This window comes from Salminus brasiliensis, chromosome 3 (genome assembly GCF_030463535.1).
Source record: "Salminus brasiliensis chromosome 3, fSalBra1.hap2, whole genome shotgun sequence".
Taxonomy (NCBI): domain Eukaryota; kingdom Metazoa; phylum Chordata; class Actinopteri; order Characiformes; family Bryconidae; genus Salminus; species Salminus brasiliensis.
The window spans coordinates 7,167,386-7,188,933 of NC_132880.1; the positions used below are offsets into that span (position 1 = coordinate 7,167,386).

Sequence of the window (21,548 nt, forward strand, 5' to 3'; positions counted from 1 at the left end):
GTGAGAGTGCGCGTCCACCTCACATGACTAGCGTAGACCACTACAGTGCTCGCATGTGGACTAGATTGGTCAGCGGTGCAGGAGTGACTCACACTATACAGTACATTCACAGTGTCACACTGATCAGCACAGCTCAGCACTAAATACAGTAACAGTGTGCAAATCTATCAAGACTTTCTGCAGCTTCAGCTCAGGATAATCTAGTTGGAAACATGGAAGTATACGTGACTTACCGGTTTGTAACACTCCCACTGTCCCGTTTTCCTTCATTTGACTGCTATGAGGTTTTTAGAATAACAGGGAAGACGTTCAGTCTATATAGACATACGGCATTCCACTAATTAGCGTTTAACAAGAGGCACACGCAGTAATTAGGCCGATTTACGGATTGTGGTCCCACATTTTCCAGCTCAAAACTTCCCTGACGTCCTACGTAAACAGTGCTGTTTGGGGCGGAAGAGGCATCACATGACTACTGCCATATAGGGGCTCTAATGCAGGTTAGAGCTCCAGGCTGTCGAGGACAGGGTTGTGGGTTCGATACCCCGGCTCGGCAAGCTGCCACTTTTGGGCCTTTGAGCAAGGCCCTTCACCTTTTCTGCTACCTGGTGTGCTACAGCAATAGCTGCCCACCGCTCCGGGCATGTGTGCTCTGAGTCACTGCGTGTGTTTTACTGGTGTGTATGTGTGTGTTCACTGAACGGATGGGTTAAAGGCGGAAGCCAAATTCCATCTGTGTCCAACATTAATGGTGAATATGGTTGTCTTGTCTTGTCTTATCATAGTGAAGTGAAGTATGCAGCACTGATTATCTGGTTACAGTGGCACCTGTCAAGGGGTGGAATCTATATACAGCTCTGGATAAAAATAAGAGACCACCCTACATTGTTAGTTTCTCTGGTTTTACTATTTATAGGCAGTGTGTTTAAGGGAAATGAACATTTGCGTGGTATTTCATAAACCATGGATAACATTTCCCCTAAATTCTAAATACAAATATTGCTATTTAGAGCATTTCTTTGCAGAAATGACAACCGCTCAAAAACACCAGCTCAAATAATGCAAAGAATTTATTATAATAATTATAATGCAAAGAATTTATAGTACTAATATTTGAAAAATCACTATGGTGAAATAACCTTGGCTGCCAGTCACAGCTTTCATGTCTTGGCAGGCTCTCCACTAGTCTTTCACATTGCTGTCAGGCGACTTTTTGCCATTTATAGTCTGCAAATTCAGGAAACCCAGCTTTGTTTGATAAAATGCCTGGAATAAAATGTTTCCCATACACGTAGAGAAGCAAATTTAAGAAAAAGAATGAAGTGCGCTCTTATATTTTTTTCCAGAGCTGTAATAAGCAGCGAGTGAACAGCCGGTTTTTGAAGCTGATGTGTTGGAAATGAGGCCAAATTGTGATAGCTAGACGACTGGGTCAGAGCATCACAGGAGCGGGTCATGTGGGGTGGACAACTGGTGAACCGGTGACAGGCTCATTGCTTCACATGGCTTGTTGACGAGGGCTAGACCATCTGGTCCAATCCCACAGAAGAGCTTTTGTAGCCCAAGCTGGTAAAAATGTTAAATCTGGATATGTCTTAAGGAGTCTTTTGAAGTTTTGATGACAAAGGGGGAGGGGCGGAGGGGGGCTACACAACATTAGACAGGTGGTTTTAATGTTATGGCTGATTACTCTCAACATCCAGTGGTTCTTCATGTAACCTCTTAATGCTCATAGGTTGTTCACTGCGCATTCGAGTGAGGCGCTCTACTGTCCACGGACCTTGATGTGCTCCTGTAGCTGAGCCTGGTGCTGCCGCAGCAGAGCCTGGTGTTGTTTCTGGAATTCGGATATGAGCAGCTGCTTCTGGATCTGCTGCTGCCTCTGGATCAGTAACAGCTCCCTCTGCAGCTGCCTCTCCCACTCGTCCGAGTCGCGCTCCCACTCCGGCATGCTGACCTCAGACCTGTTCACCGGCGACAACACCTCCGAACCTGAGAGACAGAGAAAGAGGGGAGGGAGGAGGGAGATATACTCAGATATGAATTTTCAGAATACTTTAATATAGAAGGTCGTTCAGTCATGTGAGCAGCAGCTGCACATTCCACACCCACAAATCAAGAAGACCTTTTTTTTTTTCCTTTGCCGGTTTGTAACTCGTCTAAAAAAGCAACATCACTGAGAATAGCTCCCTCTCAAAGATCCACACCTTGCCAAAAGTGTCCCGCTGAGCGGGAGGCGTTTATACGGCAGTGCTGGCCTTTCCCACCCTGGACATTCTAAAAAGTGACAGAACATTGTGATCCTAACTTAGGTAGATGGTACACGTTCTAATAAACTAATACCTATGCATTACACAGCTCGCGACTGCTAGTGGAACTGCTAGTGTAGCTGTACAGCTCTGTACATTCTTTTACAACTTAATGCAATTGTAGTAGGTTTAGCGATTGTGCAAGCTAGGATAATTACTAGGGATGCACCGATACCAAATACCAGATTTTTAAGTATCCAAGTACCGATACCGATACCAACTCTGACTTAAATACTGGATACACAGCTATAAATCCTGATGTTTATAGTGTTCCACTTTTTATAGCTTGTACTTTTTTATATCTGATCCCAAATAAGAAATAATAAACTTGAAAGAACGGCGTTTACTGGTTGAGTCACGGCACATTAGAGCTACGCTAGAGCTAAACTGTTAATTGGTGAAACTTTGGTATGAGGCCTTTAAACAAGCTGCTGAAACTCAACCATTGGTTTCAGTTACTGTTTACTGTTAACATTTAGTTTTATAACAAAGTATTCAAACTAAAATGTTAAAAATGTAAAAAAAAAAAAAAAAACGCTTCATGGTAGCTTGCTAGTGTAAAAGCTAGTGTAGCTGATGTTCTTAGAAATGTGAGATCACATTCCTTCCAAACCTAATAAAACTTTAGTTAGTTAGTTTTGCCATCGCACCAGCTTAAATGTTTACTTTACAGACATAGCATCTGTTTCAAAATGTTTTTGGTGTTAAACCTGACAGGTTTTTAGAAGGAAAAAGGATGTGAAGGGTAGAATGAAGTGCAATATGACGTAAATCCAGTGCTTAAAAGAAAGACTAAAAAAAATATATATATATATATATATATATATATATATATATATATATATATATATATATATATATATATACACACACACACACACACACATATATATAAAACTTAAAGGTTTCTCTAAAATGCAAGGCTTCTTGATGAAAGTTGTGTCAAACTTGACAGACTTTTAGAAGCTGCCAATGACACGAAACAGAAATTCTCTTCTAAAGACTTGACATTCACCCCAAAGATTCAAGACTCGACTCAGACTACAAATTTAGAGACCCAAGACTCGACTAGGTCTCACAAGAAGTGACTTGAGAACAACTGACCCACAGCACAGGATTTTTTTTAACATTTTGAATTTAATTTTTAGTCATAATTTTTAGACATCGCACATTTTCAGACGGCTCACAAACCAGAGGCCCAATCAGCTAGCAACTAGCCAAAAGCTAATCAAAGGAAGAAAAAAAACTCATGCTAATATCTGTAGCTCTTGTTGAAGATGACAGCTCTGCATTGCCCACAGTGCAGGTTTTTTTCCTTACACATCCTTTGTAAGGTCCCGTGAATGGGCGCCAAGCCCAGACAGGTCAACCACATTGCCTGCGTGTGAGCGGTCACATTACCCAGAGCCATCTCTGCCAGTTCTGTCAAATGCCTTTACGGTTGTGACCTACGTCGTGGCCAGAGCTTCTGGCAGCCACGAGGCTCCGTCCCGACAGGTGCCAAGAGCGGCCTACTCCACAGGATGCTTGCTGGAGAGCTACCTGGTACCACCACTTCCACCACTGTCTCTCCACTAGCGCCACTACTCTGCTCCCTCAGGACCCTGCCTCCATGACTAAGCCAGTCAGAACCTATTTTTTGTCCCGCACCATTTCAGACAGTGCCACACTATCAGACGACATTCAAAAAAGTGTATAAAGGCTCAACACACACAAAAAGTACCATTTACAGTAATTACAGGTGTAAGCATCTTTAGGCCGAGTGAGCAGGGAAGTGTAGCATAACTGGTCATAGTAGTGGGAGGTCGGGAAGAAACCCCACTGTGGTTTTCAGGATAATTAGAGAGCTCTGCCAGTGTTGCGCCTTTTCGCTGCTCTGTGATTTCAAGCGCACTGACGTACTAGTAGTGACCCTTTCAAACATAGAAGAACCACTTGTGGTTCCGTAAAGAACCATGTGTGTAACAGTAATGTGTGAGTGTGTATAATCTGGCATCGCTCAAAGCACCTTTTTTTATCCATGATACCATTCTTTACTGGGAAATACACTTTGTGGACAAAAGTATTGGGACACCTGCTCATTCACTGCTTTTTCTAAAATTAAGGGTGTTAAAAAAGAGCTTATCCTGCTATTGTTGAAGTAAATGTCTCCAATGTCCAGGGAAGAAGGCTTTCTACTAGATTTTGGAGGAGCATTAAGGAGGATTTGATTGCAATCAGCAACAACTGCAATGGTTCTTTAAGGAACCAAAAGTGGTTCTTCTATGGCATCGCTCAAAGAACCATATGAAGCACTTTTTTTTAGAGGGTAGCAAAATTAGCAAGCTCCATGATACTATTCTTTACTGGGAAATACACTTTGTGGACAGAAGTATTGGGACACCTGCTCATTCATTGCTTCTTCTGAAATCAAGGGTGTTTAAAAACCTTTATTTTTAAGAACGTAGAAATTAGCTAGCTTCAGGACACTGCTGTGAGAGTTTGATCGCATTTAGAGACGAAAGCTGTAGTGAGGTCAGTACATATACTGGCTGGAGAACCATCCATCATTCCAGAGAACACTGTTCCACTTAGTGCCCCTCTAGCCAATGCTGGCAGTAGGCATGGTGCCAGTAGGTTCATGTTTATCTGCTATAGTAAAGGTTTGGAACCTTTTCATTGGGAAATGCATTATGACTGAACATTTAATGACAGAGAAGGAGAGGATATAGACTGTGACAGTACAGACTTACTTACTCAAGGGCCCAAAAGTGGCACAACAAGCAGTTTTAGAACTTCAGCATACTAAGACTTGGGAAACACTGAACAGCAATCATTCCACCATCCTAATTACTCTGTACACCTCATTAAAAAGTGAACTGACTGTGCTAGCGTGTCTGAGCCAATCGGCTGTGCTGTGAGGTCGTATTCTGAGAAAGGCCAATATTTGTAGTTCATTGTAACTCATTCACAGTTTGGAGCGCTTTCTAAATATGAGGAAATACTAAAAATAAGAGTAAACAGGTCTGTCCAAGCCTTCCAAGCCATTGACAAGTAAAGTCCCTTGCATAAAGCCTTCGGAAGACTGGCTACATTACATGTCAAAGCTGCCTAGAAGACACAGGACAGCCAGATGGTGTGCTGATGATCCTAACCCTGCTTTGGCCTCTGAATTGTTGAGCAGCCCTCAACCATCTGTAGTCCATGTCCATTCGCCTCAGAGAGCGGGACAGGGCGAGAGACAGACTGATAGAGTTAGAGTGAGAGAGAAAACACCACAGTGCTTCAAAACATGACATTCAGTCATCAGTAGACGCAGATAATGCCATAGTTATTTATAAGCCTGCACAAAAGCTATCCTGCTGAAGTCTTACGCAAGTGAAGAATACGTGGGTGGCAGAGACGGAGAAAAGCAGCGCAAAGCAAACTTGAATGCTTGCAAAATAAATGAGCTATGACCCCCCCAACCCTCCCTCAGCGCTCCTCCAACTCCACCGCATTTAGTCAAAGATCCACTGGAGTGTCAATTCTGCTCCAAATGCACAGTATTTTTTTTACTGAGCTCTCACAGAAAAATACCCTAAACTTCACAGTACAAAATCCTGTATTTTCAAGACCACTGGAGCTAATCACACCAAAAAAACACCCCACTCTAGAAGCTACCGGGAGCAAAAGCCCAAGCAGATATTCTGACCAGCGACAGAACTCTTTTTTAAGCTCAATCTAAAGACGGACGCCATGTGACCGTCATGTACGAGATGCAGTACAACTATTTTTACACGTGCCAAGAAAAACGGCAGGAAAAAAAGAATGCCGTTTGGCGTGTGTGGGATGGCGGGTGTCGGCATGAGCCAGAGTGTGTGTTCTGTGACAGAATGATGTGGAAATGTGCCCACATACGAACACATTATGTGCATGACAAACTGACACACACACACAAACACACCACAATCTGTAAACACAGCCTAAATCGGTGGTGCTAAAGAGGCTGTATAGTTCCAGCCTGTTCCACACTCAACACCTCCACACATATGACACCACTGTAAATCATATGTGCGCTCTTATCTTCACACTTGTTTTGTAGGAATTCACACACCCACATACAAACACACACATGTGCATGCATTTTAAGATACACACACACACATTTGGAAGTGCTATTAAGAGACGAAAAACAATAAGCTCCACACATACACAGACATTCAAAAGTTTTTGGACACCTGCTGATTCATTGTTTCTTCTGTAATCAAAGGTATTAAAAAGAGTAACTGTTTCTGCCGTCCAGGGAAGAAGGCTTTCTACTAGATTTTGGAAGAGCATTGCTGTATGTATTTGATTACATCAGAGACAAGAGCGTTAATGAGGTCAGGATGTTGGATGATGATCACCCCACCTCATCCTCAACTCCCCAACTCATGCCAAAAGTATTGGATGAGCATCATTCCAGAGAACCCAGTTCTTCACTACTCCACAGCGCAATTCTGGGGGCCTTCGAGCCCTCTAGCCTTGCCTGGCATTAGGCATGGTGCCAATAGGGTCATGTTTACCTACTCCTGAGAGTCCTATTCTACTGCCAGTACTTATCTATAAGGACTGGACAAGGTGTGTGTGTGTGTGCATGTGCACATATGTGCAGCCAATGGGTGCAACCTGAAGAAGCTGAATGCATTAGAAGGAATGTCCACAAACATTTGGATATAAAGTGTATACAACAATATGGTATATTACCACATACACACAAATAAAACCATCTTTCCATCCATCCATCCATCCTGCTATGGTAAAAATGCAGTCTTCAGGTTCTACAGTAAGAATCTGTTCATTATACAGAAGCAAGGCTGTGAACACTACAGAAGCTTGTTAAAGTGAAGCTTCTCAAATAGTGTAAACATGATGCCAAAGATAAGACAACCATATGTTGGACATATGGATGGATGGAATTTAGCCCCGCCCATCCATGCAGCAAACACATACAGTGACTGTGAGCACACGTGCCTGGAGCATTGGGCGGTCATTGCTGCGGTAGGAGGAAGGGTGCTCCTCGGACCTTGCTCAAGCTTGTCAAGCCGGGTATTGAACCTGCAACCCTGTCATGAATAGCCCAGTGCTCTAACCGCTGAGCCACCACTGGCCACATATGGTCATTGTCATAAAACATGTTTACCACAGCTTCCTAAAGCCTTCATTCGTACGGCTAGAATCACAAGGTCAAGGACAACTGAAATACACCCACATCAACAGTTATAGAGGCTCATTAGTGCAAGCGACAGCCGACAGACTTTTCATACAGCTGCATATATATGTTTTTTAAATATACACAGTCATATCAGAATATTATGACTGTGTATATATTATATATATATATATATATATATATATATATACACATAACTGTGTATATATAACATTATGATGATGTTGGAATGAGCAGGTCATTCTGAGCACTGTAGGGACACTGACTGACAGGGTAGTACTGGATCAGACACAGCAGTGCTGCTGGAGTGTTTAAACACCTCAGCGTCACTGCTGCACTGAGAACGGTCCACCTACCAGAAATATCCATCTGACAGCGCCCCGCTGTGGGCAGCGTCCTGTGACCACTGGTGAAAGACAAGAGGATGACAGAAGAGCTTCTGTCTCTGACCTAACACCTACAAGGTGGACCAACTAGGTAGGAGTGTCTAATAGAGTGGACAGTAAATGAACACTAACACACTCACCACCACCATGTCAGTCAGTGTCACTGCAGTGCTGAGAATAATGACCCACCACTCAAATAGCACCTGCTCTGTGGTGGTCCTGTGGGGTTCTGACCATTGAAGAACAGGGTGAAAGGAGGCCAACAAAACATGCAGAGACACAGATGGACGTTGAAGTTCATTCAAACCAGGGGTGTTCATAATATGCTGATATTATATAATATTATGTATCACACATACATACATATTTATTTATATCTAAACGCATCCTGCTGCGAGCTGCTCGTCGTAGCTGACCGACGGCGAGCCAAGGGCCAAGTGCATCTGACTCTCTTGGCACCCCTTGAGAGGCCAAACTAAAAGTGAGTGTTGTGAAACGAGCACTAGTCACTCTGACTCCTTGGGGCCCCTCACCCCGAAATACACGCGCCACAAAAAGCACTGAGCACCAAAACAGAAGCACAACAGTGTCTAAAGTGTCAATCACTACTAATAGCGTGCAGCATCTGTTCCAATCATAACAAAATGACAGCTACAGGGGAAGGGCACCGGGCGGCTGTGGGCAGGTGGGTCAGTCTCTTCAACACTGGGTGATTAACCACAGAACTGTCCAGCATTCTACTTTCCTATGATAAATACTATCTATCTATATGTTAGGTTATATCTACACCCCCCACCACACACCACCCCACCCCATCTCAACCAATAAAGAAGGCAGCCACAAGGGATGTTTCCATAGGGTAGGTTATGGGTTATGAAGGTGGCGTTCTGTGGAAAGTGAGGCAGTGCAGGATGAGTGAGGGTTATAAATAAAGCCTTCCGGTGGGTGGTTTTATTAGGAGTTAACTCAGACGGAATGATAACCGAGGCTAATCTTAGCCCCCTAATGCCTTAAGCCCAAAATAACGAGGCCAAGAATAGCCGTGCCGGCGCGTTAAGGGGCCAGAACATTCAACCGGCCCTCGTGCTCAGTCAGCCCTGGGAGGCAAGGAGAGGTAAACAGCATGCCAGCCACGCCAGTCCTTAACCTGTCAGCCTGACCACTGTGCCAACAAGAGCTCTGTGAAGAAGAACGGCCTTCCAGTTTGTTTTTTTAACGTAGGTCGTGGCCAGTCTTTGAATTTTCTGCATCTCAGCATCCAAAGCAATTCCAAATACCTTCAATGATGTTGAGGTCTGGAGTCAACAGGTGATCTGAGAACCACAGCAGCTTCAGTGCTTTTATATGCAGATGCTCTTCTTGTTTTTACAGTAAAAGCTTCTTGATCAGCTCCGCATCCTTTCAGACACTCAGCTTTGAGTCGTCTTCTGCAGTGGAAGGGTGACCGGAGAAATCCTTCGTTGGATTTGTTCAGATCTGAAGCAGGAGCTTGATCTTCTCCTCTGTCTAAAAGATGAAAGTTTCGAGCGCTGTTTATCTGACTGAATTTTGTTTGAGTTTTGGTGATCGACCAGGTCTTGGGTTTTGGGGCTTGACTTTCTTCTTCCAAGTGGATTGTCTTAAATCTCAGAAATATGTCCTAACAGGGGGACTGCACCAAATTATCCAGATTTCAAGATTTGACTGATTTCTTTACAGTGCTGGTAAAAAGGGAACCAGATGTCACAATGTCTACAGTTGTTTTCTGCACATGTTCACACAGTTTTATATGTAATGTTGATGATGGGAAGATCTGATGTGTAGGATATTGCCCAATCTTTGGCCTATAGCACCCTCCGAAACCACCCCACCATGAGAAGAAGTATAAAAATAATACAATTATTGCTAAACGGGTGTAACAGTGCCTCGGACACAGCAATCGGATTTTAGTCCGATTCAGAGTAACCCGAGACGCATTTGACTACCCAGTGTAAATGCATGTGGCTAAAATCATATCAGCATACAATCCAGATACTAGTCACATGACGTGACCAGGCGTAAACAGGGTCCAGGTCTCTTTAGAAAGGAGCATTTCCCACCAAACTACTCGGAATGACTTTCTTTACATCTCAACCATATAATTACCATAAAATAACGGGTGGCATTTCACTCCAGTGATTCTCTCCACAGAGCTTTGTTGAAGTATCGTTTTATTTATTATGTGGAAATTCACAATGATCAAATGATTAGTATTTGGTATACAGCTACTTAGTGTAAGTGTCAGGCCTGCTAGGCCAACCTGTATCACAGTCAATGCAATAACAATAGAAAAAAGGTGGGGGGTCTTCTGTCCCCGTTATCAATGCAGGCTACACCAAGCATTAAATTCTATAAAACAATAATCAAATGCTTGACCCTACCAATTTAAAATACATCCCGCAGCCCATTATGGGAAGAAATACACTCTGGACAAGGCTAAACAGTAGTAAACTAGAACATTCCCTAAAGGGTTTTACACTGCAAACAGCAAACAGGATCTCATGCATCCATGTCTCCACTGGTCAAGTCTCTACGGGGGAATGGAAATCTGCCTGCCAAAAACAACTGACCTCGAGTGAAACTGACGGTCACATGAAACCTGCTGGTCAGAAACTGCCGACTAGGCCTTGTATAGCACGCAGAAGAATTACGATAATGGAAAAGTCCAGAAACGCAGGCGAACGTCGCTCTCAGTGGGGCCTGAACGTGGTGTGTCCGAGATCTGCCGGGCCTATCTTCTACCATCTATCTTTCATTCATCTTGATTGGGGTGCCTCTCCTCCACTGGGCAGAAGGTTGTGTACAGTGGCCTGGTCAGTCTCAACTACAGGCACTGACTCACCCTCCTCAGCTGCATGAGAACTGCGAGAAGTCGCTCAGTGGCCAGAGTGAGTCAGAGCTGATGAGAAACAGAAAGATCTAAAATAAACAGAATCCCTCCGCCAGCGTTACAAAACAGCCGGGCTAAAAATGGAAGCGCTGGCAGAATTTTTTTTTTCCTCAAATTGATATGTTCCGGATCCACTGACACGCAAGAAGGTTCTTCTCGACAAGGCCGAGGTTCATCGGTCTAACCCAGTACAAAACTGCTGCTGCTGCTCTTGGATGGATGGGTAAACTTTCACGTCTGTCAGAGTATTCAGCACAGTTCAGTCTGTCAGAGTGTTCAGCACAGTTCAGTCTGTCAGAGTATTCAGCACAGTTCAGTCTGTAAAAGTGTTCTGTCAGAGTGTTCAGCAAAGTTCAGTCTGTCAGAGTGTTCAGCACAGTTTAGTCTGTCAGAGTATTCAGCACAGTTCAGTCTGTCAGAGTATTCAGCACAGTTCAGTCTGTCAGAGTATTTAGCACAGTTCAGTCTGTAAAAGTGTTCTGTCAGAGTGTTCAGCAAAGTTCAGTCTGTCAGAGTGTTCAGCACAGTTCAGTCTGTCAGAGTGTTCAGCACAGTTTAGTCTGTCAGAGTATTCAGCACAGTTCAGTCTGTCAGAGTATTCAGCACAGTTCAGTCTGTCAGAGTATTTAGCACAGTTCAGTCTGTAAAAGTGTTCTGTCAGAGTGTTCAGCAAAGTTCAGTCTGTCAGAGTGTTCAGCACAGTTCAGTCTGTCAGAGTATTCAGCACAGTTCAGTCTGTCAGAGTATTCAGCACAGTTCAGTCTGTCAGAGTATTCAGCACAGTTCAGTCTGTCAGAGTGTTCAGCACAGTTCAGTCTGTCAGAGTATTCAGCACAGTTTAGTCTGTCAGAGTATTCAGCACAGTTCAGTCTGTAAGAGTGTTCAGCACAATTCAGTCTGTCAGAGTATTCAGCACAGTTCAGTCTGTAAAAGTGTTCTGTCAGAGTGTTCAGCAAAGTTCAGTCTGTCAGTGTTCAGCACAGTTCAGTCTGTCAGAGTATTCAGCACAGTTCAGTCTGTCAGAGTGTTCAGCACAGTTCAGTCTGTAAGAGTGTTCAGCACAGTTGTCTGTCAGTGTTCAGCACAGTTCAGTCTGTAAAAGTGTTCAGCACAGTTCAGTTCAGTCTGTCAGTGTTCAGCACAGTTCAGTCTGTCAGAGTGTTCAGCACAGTTCAGTCTGTCAGTGTTCAGCACAGTTCAGTCTGTCAGAGTATTCAGCACAGTTCGGTCTGTAAAAGTGTTCAGCACAGTTCAGTCTGTAAAAGTGTTCAGCACAGTTCAGTCTGTAAAAGTGTTTAGCACAGTTCGGTTTGTAAAAGTGTTCAGCACAGTTCAGTCTGTAAAAGTGTTCAGCACAGTTCAGTCTGTAAGAGTGTTCAGCACAGTTCAGTCTGTAAGAGTGTTTAGCACAGTTCGGTTTGTAAAAGTGTTCAGCACAGTTCAGTCTGTAAAAGTGTTCAGCACAGTTCAGTCTGTAAGACTGTTCAGCACAGTTCAGTCTGTAAGAGTGTTCAGCACAGTTCAGTCTGTCAGTGTTCAGCACAGTTCAGTCTGTAAAAGTGTTTAGCACAGTTCGGTCTGTAAGACTGTTCAGCACAGTTCAGTCTGTAAGAGTGTTCAGCACAGTACAGTCTGTCAGTGTTCAGCACAGTTCAGTCTGTCAGTGTTCAGCACAGCACAGTTCAGTCTGTCAGTGTTCAGCACAGCACAGTTCAGTCTGTCAGAGTGTTCAGCACAGTTCAGTTCAGTCTATAAGAGTGTTCAGCACAGTTCAGTCTGTCAGTGTTCAGCACAGTTCAGTCTGTCAGAGTGTTCAGCACAGCACAGTTCAGTCTGTAAGAGTGTTCGGCACAGTTCAGTCTGTCAGTGTTCAACACAGTTCAGTCTGTAAGAGTGTTCAGCACAGTTCAGTCTGTCAGTGTTCAACACAGTTCAGTCTGTAAGAGTGTTCAGCACAGTTCAGTCTGTCAGAGTGTTCAGCACAGTTCAGTCTGTCAGTGTTCAGCACAGTTCAGTCTGTCAGAGTGTTCAGCACGGTTCAGTCTGTCAGAGTGTTCAGCACAGTTTGGTGATTTTCCGGCTCAAACAAACCTATTAAAACTGAAACATTAACTAATGAGCTAAAGCATCTGTGTGTGTGTGTGTGTGTGTGTGTGTGTATGTGTGTGTATGTGTTTGTGTGTGAGCCAAGAATACACCTGCCCTGGACACTGGCCCTCCAGAACCATAGCTCTGCAACTCTGATGTTAAAGCACTGTTGGAATAAAAACCTTGTATCTCCAAAATAGCGGGAGGAAGGGTATTATGAGTTGATCCTGCTTTTGTTGGAGTACCTGTCTCTACTACCACCTACTAGATCATTTTGGAGCTCTGCTGTGAGATTTATTTGCAATAAGAGCGACAAGAGCGCTACTGAGGTCAGGATGGATGATCACCACCCCACCTCAGCCCAGAAGTACTGGACAGAGCACCAACCATCATTCCAGAGAACACAGTTCCTCCACTGCTCCACAGCTAAATGCTGGGGGCTGTATACCCCTCTAGCCCACGCCTGGCATTAGGCAGTATGGTGCCAACAGGTCCATGCTTATCTGCTCCAGAGAGTCCTATTCTATTGGCAGTATGGCCTCTTTACAGGGACTAGACAAGCTGTGGTGTGCATTTACAGATCTGCGTCAGAAATGGATGGAACCTTTAACGTAGTAGAAGGCATGTTCATAAACATCTGGACATATAGTGTGTATATTCACACACACACACACACACACACACACACATATATCCACATTATACATTCATATACATTCAAAAACAATATTATCAGTCTTGCATCATTTGAATCCCCTTTAAAATCATCATTATTATTGCTGATTATTAGTATTATTAGTATTAAAATGTTCATACCGGTCAGACTCTATGGTGTGCATGTATACGTTTAGCTTAGAACCAGCGGACAGTTCAGCTACTAGCATCTGGGCCCGTGTGCCTTGAGCACACCCAAGTGCAGATCCGAAATCAGAGTCTCCCTGTGCATGCATCTCATATATTTTTAGCAGCAGCACATAAGCTAAAATCTGATCCTAGAGCAGCACCGCTGCTGGTTTGTACATGTGACCTGATAAATTGGTGCCTTTAGGCTGAGCATGTTGAGGTGCTCTGATAAACGGCGTGTTCCCCTAAACCTAGTTCTCTAAAGACTGATGCTAATTTGGCGCTGACGAGCCTGTTGTAACGAGATGCACCGAAGTACATCTTGCTGCAAGGGGTCATGTGCTTTTAAAGGGGAAATATAATGAAGAACACACCTGTTATTATGTCTGTAGTGCCTCCCAACACACAAGCTCTGAGATAAGATCACCCTGTCAGTTACAATTATACTGTCTCCATCTGAGTGGGCAAAATGTAATCCTACATCTGAGCAGAAGGAAACCTGAGGACAGATATGCAGGTAAAGTAAGAGAGGTGTGAACTCAAGGTGAAGTAAATAGTAAATGTTAGCTAGCTACTGCAAACCGGGACATGTGAATGAGAATAAACGTAGAGAGGAGAGTAATGAATATGTTGGGGGTGGTGATGAGGGGGTGAGCAGTGGCGCATTATCATTTACAGGGACAGGCACTCGAACCAGGAGTTCTGCACCAGGCTATTTAGACAGGGCGACAAGGGTGCTGTCGGTGCTTGACCAAAACACTTTGTGGGAAAAGGGTGTAAAAAAGGGTGTTGGTACACTGCCAAAAACATATCTTGGCTAAAGTAATCATGATAAATACTTCAGCAAGTTGTACGATTAATTAAATGCTTATTTTGTCCAATGAAAATGTCTTTGGAAATAATTTTGCTTATTTTACTCAGTTCTTCCTAAAAAATGCTAAATCACCTGCATCTTTTTTGGGGAAAAAAACCCAAATAATTCCTTGAAAATTAATAATTGAAATGAACTCCATGATGAGTGTATATCCATCCTACATTTGAGTAGCTGGAAACCTGAGGACAGAAATGCATGTAAAGTAAGAGAGGTGTGAACTCAAGGTGAAGTAAATGTTAGCTAGCTACTGCAAACCAGGACAAATAAACGTAGAGAGGAGAGTAATTAATATGTTGGGGGGAGGGGGGCGTGAGGGGGAGGGGGTGAGCAGTAGCACATTATCATTTAAAGGGACAGGCACTCGAACCGGGCTGTTTAGACAGGGCAACAATGGTGCTGTCGGTGCTTGACCAAAACACTTTGTGGGGAAAAGGGTGTAAAAAAGGGTGTTGGTACACTGCCAAAAATATATCTTGGCTAAAGTAATCATAATAAATACTTCAGCAAGTTGTACGATTAATTAAATGCTTATTTGTTTGAAAAACCTTTTTGGGAATAATGTTGCTTATTTTACTCAGTTCTTCCTTAAAAATGCTAAATCACCTGCATCTTTTTTGGAAAAAAAACAAACAAAATAATAATAATAATAATAAAAATAATTCCTGAAAAATGCTTAAATTTAATATTTGAATAGTAGCGAGTGTATATCCATCCTACATTTGAGTAGCTGGAAACCTAAGGACAGATATGCAGGTAAAGCAAGAGAGGTGTGAACTCAAGGTGAAGTAACATGTGACATGTAAATGAGAATAAACGTAGAGAGGAGAGTAATGAATATGTTGGGGGGGGGGGGGGGGTTCATCTGGTGCTTGACCAAAACACTTTGTGGAAAAAAAGGTAATAGGTCACATTTCCAGCTAAGACAGAAACGTCCTTTCTCAAATCCGACGGCCTTTTCAGTCCACAACACAACTCAACACAAACACACATTCACACTTTACACAACATGAAAGGGTTGGTAACAATGAACGGAGATGAGTTTACTAATAGCTGTGGTAAAGAATACACACAAACAAGCACATTCTTAAGTGACAAGTGACCAGAGACAATGCATCAGACGACAAGCTTACGTCACCCGAAACACAAACACACACACACACTTCCTAAAGACCACGGAAGTGCACACGAATACCTGTGCAGACTACTAGGCCTACACTGTTGCTACCCGTCAGCCATAAGAACGTGAGCAGGTCAATAAGACGGATGCAGAAAAGTGGGGAAAGGGTGAGAAACCAGAGCGTGGAGGAGAAGCAAGAGAGAGTCATGATCTTGGCTGAGGAGAGATTGGTCTTCACATGCATTCACCACGCTCTAAATAGGGCTCTTTACATCAAAATAACAGTGGAAAACAATTTTTTAATCACATGTGAATTATGTGATCACATGACAATGATATGTGAAATGTGAAGTAGACCTTTTATATGACATAAAAGGTCTAATTAATAAATTCCATTTCAGCACATACTTCACAGAATTACACACACTATTTCTTGATAAGACAATTTGAGAAATATAATTATAGTTATTTATTATTTAATAACTTCCTGTTTTTCATAAAAAACATTTAAAATATTTAGATGTCTATTTTACTATTTTACATCTGTGATAATGATAAATACATACATATATCTGTACTTTTACCACATGAGCACAAAGTCCTCAACCTCCAAGCTGAAACAAGTAAACTTTATCAGTCACCAGAATCTGATATGTGAGCAGATAAGGTGGGGGAGGGTGGTCTCAGTCCAGCACAGTTTAGTGACGTCCCTTCATAAACATATCTGGTACACTGCCAAAAAATATCTTGGCTAAAGAAATCATAACAAATACTTTGGAATGTTGTATGGTTCATTAAATGCCTGTTTGTTTGAAATCAATTCTTCTTAAAAAATGCTAAATCACCTGCATTTCATCTGGGGAAAAAAATGTCTTGTCTAATGTCTTGAAAAACACATAATTATTTGCATTATTTCTTAAATAAACGCAAAATTATCTACATAATTCTTTTAAATCAGTAAAATTATCTGAATTATTCTTTGAATGAAAGTTTCTGCTTTATTCTTGAAAAAATATATCAGCATTGTTTCTTTATATAAGCAAAAAATCTACATTTGTTTTGAATAAATAAAATGATCTGTATTATTTCTTAGCAGAAACAACATTACCTGCATTATTTATGTGAATAAGTAAAATTATATGCATTTATTATCTTCATCTCTAAAATTATATCATTATTTCTAAGCAAAAACAAAATTATCTTTGAACTATTTTTTGAATAAGCAAATGTATCTGTATTATTTCTCTAAAAATATAAATTCTGCATTGTGTTTACAAAATGCACAGTAACCCAACATTGTTTATTTGAATAAGCAACATTATCTGCATTATGTTTTTGAGAAAAGCTAAATTATCTGCAATATTCCTTTAAATAGGCTTAAATAAGTTATCTGCATTGTTTCTTGAGAAAAGGTAAAGGATCTGCTGAAATCTCAAAGAATTCTTGAAACAAGGAACTGTATCTGCATTGTTTTTTAAAAAATATCTCAATTCTGCAATGTTTTTCTAAATGCACAGTATCCAAACATTGTTTATTTGCATAAGCAAAAATATTATAATGTATAATATAATTTATTTCTTGACAAAAGTTAAATGATCTGCATTGTATTTTTAAAATAAAATAGTTATCTGCATTATCTTTGTACAAACACGACATTTTCTGTATTATTTCTAGAAAAAAGAAACCGTTCCTATCTCCTTAAACACTAGATCAAGTTAAAAACAAGTAAAAATGACTAAAATAAGTTAATCTTGGTACTACGATAGCCTCAACATGAGTAACTATGAATATTTAGACTCTATTTAGGATGATTTCACTTTCAGAGCTCTCATTTCTTTCACTTTCACTGAGAGGCGAGCTGAATCAGGTGCTGGACGGCCCTGACCTAGACCACTTCTTACAGGTACCTGAGCTGATCACAGAGCTGGAGATGCTGTGTGTGTCCAGTATGGTCCTCAGCCACTCAGCGGGGATGCGGGTCTCGCTCTCGTAGATGGTCTGCAGCATTCTCGAGGCTGAAACCAGCCCTATCAGGCTCCCAGTGGCTGATCCTCCGCTCACCCCTTTTCCTCTCTCTCTCTCTTCCCTCTCCTCCTGCCTCAGCCCGTCCTCAGCGGCGTATTTCGGCGGCTGGAAGAAAGTCGACGGGTCGTTTTCGGGGGGTGCCTTTCAGCTGGCCGGTTTCACACTCCGTTGCATCGAGCGAGTGAAAAAAAGAGGAAGTGACAGCTGTGTGGAGCCCCTGTCTCAGAGCTGTGTTTCTCTTTTTCCCGAGAACTAACTGAAGCGGTGCCTCCTGCACTCTGCAGCTCTGCCACTCGTACAGCACTATATCCACGCTGTCTCCCCCATACAGTACTCTCCCTCACTCTCTCCCGCTCTGCCTCAGTCTGTCTCTTGCCCCATCATTACCATGTGAATGTACAGCGCCTCTCTCTCTCTCTGTCTCTGAAACCCTCCCTCTCTCTTTCCCTCCCTCCCTCTCTCACTCTCCCCCCTCCTCTCTCTCTCTCGCTCCCTCGCTCCCAGGTGCCAGGAATAGCAACAGGGCCAGCCCAGGACAGAAATAGGCCGGGCCAAACCAGGGGAGTGGAGCAGCGGCTAGCCGCTCAAAATAGCAGCACAAAAACACAGCTGTCTGCCTTCATCCTTCTCCCCCAGCTCCCTCGCTCCTCTTTATCTCCCTCTCTCAGTCTTCCCTTATCTCTCTCCCCTTTCTTCTCTCTCAAATTCTCCCCCCCTCCTCTTCTCTTTGTACTCTGATAGGCATATCTTCAAAAACACCAGTTGAGCAATTCGCCAATCAGCCACTTCATTCATTCAGAGGGTTTCAAATATATTCCATTCCTGCTCCTCACAGCCTTTCTCTCTGCATTCCCCTGTATCCTAGCTCGCCCGTCTCTTTCGGTCCTCATATGCTACCGTCTCTATCATGTCGTCGACAGTGCCAAAGCATTAGCATTACAGAAGCTTAGGCAATAGGCGGCATCCTGCAAACTTCAGCAAGGCCAAAGCTAAGCAATAAAAATAATAATGCATTGCAAAGATATATATATATATATATATATATATATAGTAAAATTATAATATATAGTGCTATATTTAGCACATTATGTATATAGCCCAAAATCTACGAAACATAAACCCTGCTAGCCCTCCTCTATTCTTTATAGAGATGCACCAATACCACTATTTCTTTTCCGATACTGATACCAGATTTTCCAATATCTGCCGATACAAAGTATCGATAAATTAAATACTGGATAGACGACTATAAAATCTGATATTTATAGTGTTCCACTTCTCATAGGTTGTACTTTTTATATCTGATCCCAAATAAGATCTAATGAGCTTGAAAGAACAGCGTTTACTGGTTGAGGAACTGCACATTTAACAAGTTTTAGAGTTATATAATATATATAATTGCCACAATGTAGAAACATGTGCAGGTAAGGAAACAATCTGACTAAGCTTCACCAAACAGCTTTTAATCAGTGTTAAAATTCACATTTCAGAGCAGGGAAAAAATAAAATTGCCACAATGCAGAAACACGTGCAGGTAGGGAAGCATAATCTGGCTAAGCTTCACCAAACAGATTTTAACTGATGTTTAAATTCACATTTCAGAGGAGTGAAAAATGTGAAAAGCTACTAGACCTCAATGTGAGGCCTTTAAACAAGCTGCTTAAACTCAACCAGTGGTTACAGAACCAAAAAAAAAACACCACATGGAAAGAAAAATGTCTGTTTAATGGTAAAAACTATTTATGACTGGCTTTTACTGGATGTTTAAACAAAAATGTTCCATGTCGATACTGCGTGTAAGTGCCAGTATCAGCGCCGATACTAGTTCTTCACTTGTATACTGCGGGAGAGAAGATACTAACTAGTGGTTTCTAAGCTAAAAGCTAACCTTCGTAGCTCGCAGAGGTACCATTTGGACTAGCCAAGCCATGGAACCCGCTCCTCGGTGGAGTACAACCGTTAACCGGTAAAAGCACTCCTTGATGGAGCAGCTGAGGGTATCGGAAAATAGCTAAACCCTAGAAGATCTCATCATCTCTTCATCTTTCATCACACAAAGAGGAGAGCACCACTATCCGGCTGGGATCCAGGCATTTTTAACGGATCAGGTTTTGTTGTTTTTTTAACATTCTGATCCAGTTCAGATCCCTAGTTTTGTTGTAGCAGAGTTTGTTCTAGGCTCCATTAACATAAAGACAGGATCCTGCAGTATCAGTATCGGACACAATAAAGCGGTATCGTGCCACCCCTAAATTAAACCAATGTCTTTTTCAATCTAGTAATCATGTAGTCAATAATCGTGACAGGCCTCAATTGAAGCCCAGCACAGGCCTTAAAATACAGCAAACCCACTGTTCGGAAGTGTGCCAGTAGCTCACAGTGACGCTATGTTTAAAACACAGTGATGACAGAACTGAAGTGTCTGATTTTGTGGCCTTGTTCCTTTACAGTCACAAGCAAACACACACACACACACACACACACACACACATACATACATACAGCCTTAAGGCCAGCACAGTGTGTATTATTCCCGCTGTGATCTTTCATTAGCCTTGTCACTGGGACTGGCTGACAGACAGCTGTCAAAGCCATCTGTCAGACTCAGTACCACAGACTGATGAAACTGACGCTGCATTTAAGAATCCTCTCTGTGTGCTAAAATGCTTTCTGGAAGCCCGGCCCTGAGTAGGCCCCCACCAGATGCTGGAGGCAGGTGGGCTACAATGTTCATTTGCCACCCTGCACACAATGTGAGGGTATATCCTTTACTGTACAATGCTTATGGAACACAAATACTGTTGCCTAGCCTAGCTGGGGAAAACCCTACTAACATCCTTCACCTTCAGCCAGCCGTCCTGATAAAAATGGTGATAGGTGGCTTTCCTTGGTAGAATTCAAGCTGGGATTAAATGGGCTCTAGAATAGGCATAGTTGAATAATACGAGTTCAGTACATGGAACCTAATCTAACCCGGGATAAAATCCGGCATAACCGAAATAGGCCAATTCCAAAACCCCAAAGCAAGCGAAGAAGCTAAAGCCAGGGAATCAAACAGATATCCATGCTCCCTCGGACACAAACTGGACCATCTCAGACTAGAGCCAACCAGCCACAATCTCTTCAGCTAGCTAACTGCACGCTGTGTCCAGAGGTCAGCAACACTATCCGGTAAAACTTCAACACTTGAAACAAAGCTGTGCTATGCTAAATTGCTTGTGTGACCGGCTGTGGTGACCTAAACCATCTAAAAAAAAAGCAGATCATCTTTTCTTATCGCAAGCTCAGCATTAAAGCTAAATGATTTATTCGGCAAGTGGAGGCAAAAATAACAGGGTTGTAAACAGGCTCGTAAACCGCATCTGAGCATTTTTCACCCCAACCAAAGGCACTCACTTCCTATTTATACATAAGGAAACTGAATAAATTCATGCTACAGCACCTTTAAGACACATGGACACACTGCATGTTGAGTCATTTTGACTGCCAGTAAATATTAGTCACAAGTGGTGAGATCTTTCTTGAGAAATATAAATTGTACCTTTTTTTTAATAGAACTGATTCCTGGTAGTGGGCCCACATTTTTAGACATTTAGGCCTCCCTATGCCTCCTATTAGGCCTGTTAGTTATGAACTTGATTTGAAGGGGAATGCAAAGGGACGGCATCCCCCCAGTCAAAACATTAAAGCCACTCCCCCTCATTTCCATCTCTTTTGGGAATAATGTAGTTATATAAGCTAAGATATCAAAAACTGACATTTTACTTCCATATTTGGCAATAAACAACGAAGCTGTACAGAAATAAACAAGCTGGTGTCTATTCA

At 42.4% G+C, this 21,548-nt stretch overlaps 1 protein-coding gene across 2 annotated transcripts in view; it reads right to left on the bottom strand.

The window, feature by feature from the left end:
* The window catches only part of LOC140551734 (histone deacetylase 9-B), a 67,955-nt gene that overhangs the window by 34,686 nt on the left and 11,721 nt on the right, over positions 1-21,548 (bottom strand). For both annotated transcript variants that reach the window (XM_072675324.1, XM_072675325.1), the window contains exon 3: positions 1,781-1,992. In XM_072675324.1, coding sequence (XP_072531425.1) covers positions 1,781-1,992 — 212 coding nt within the window. The remainder of the gene's footprint in view (positions 1-1,780; positions 1,993-21,548) is intronic.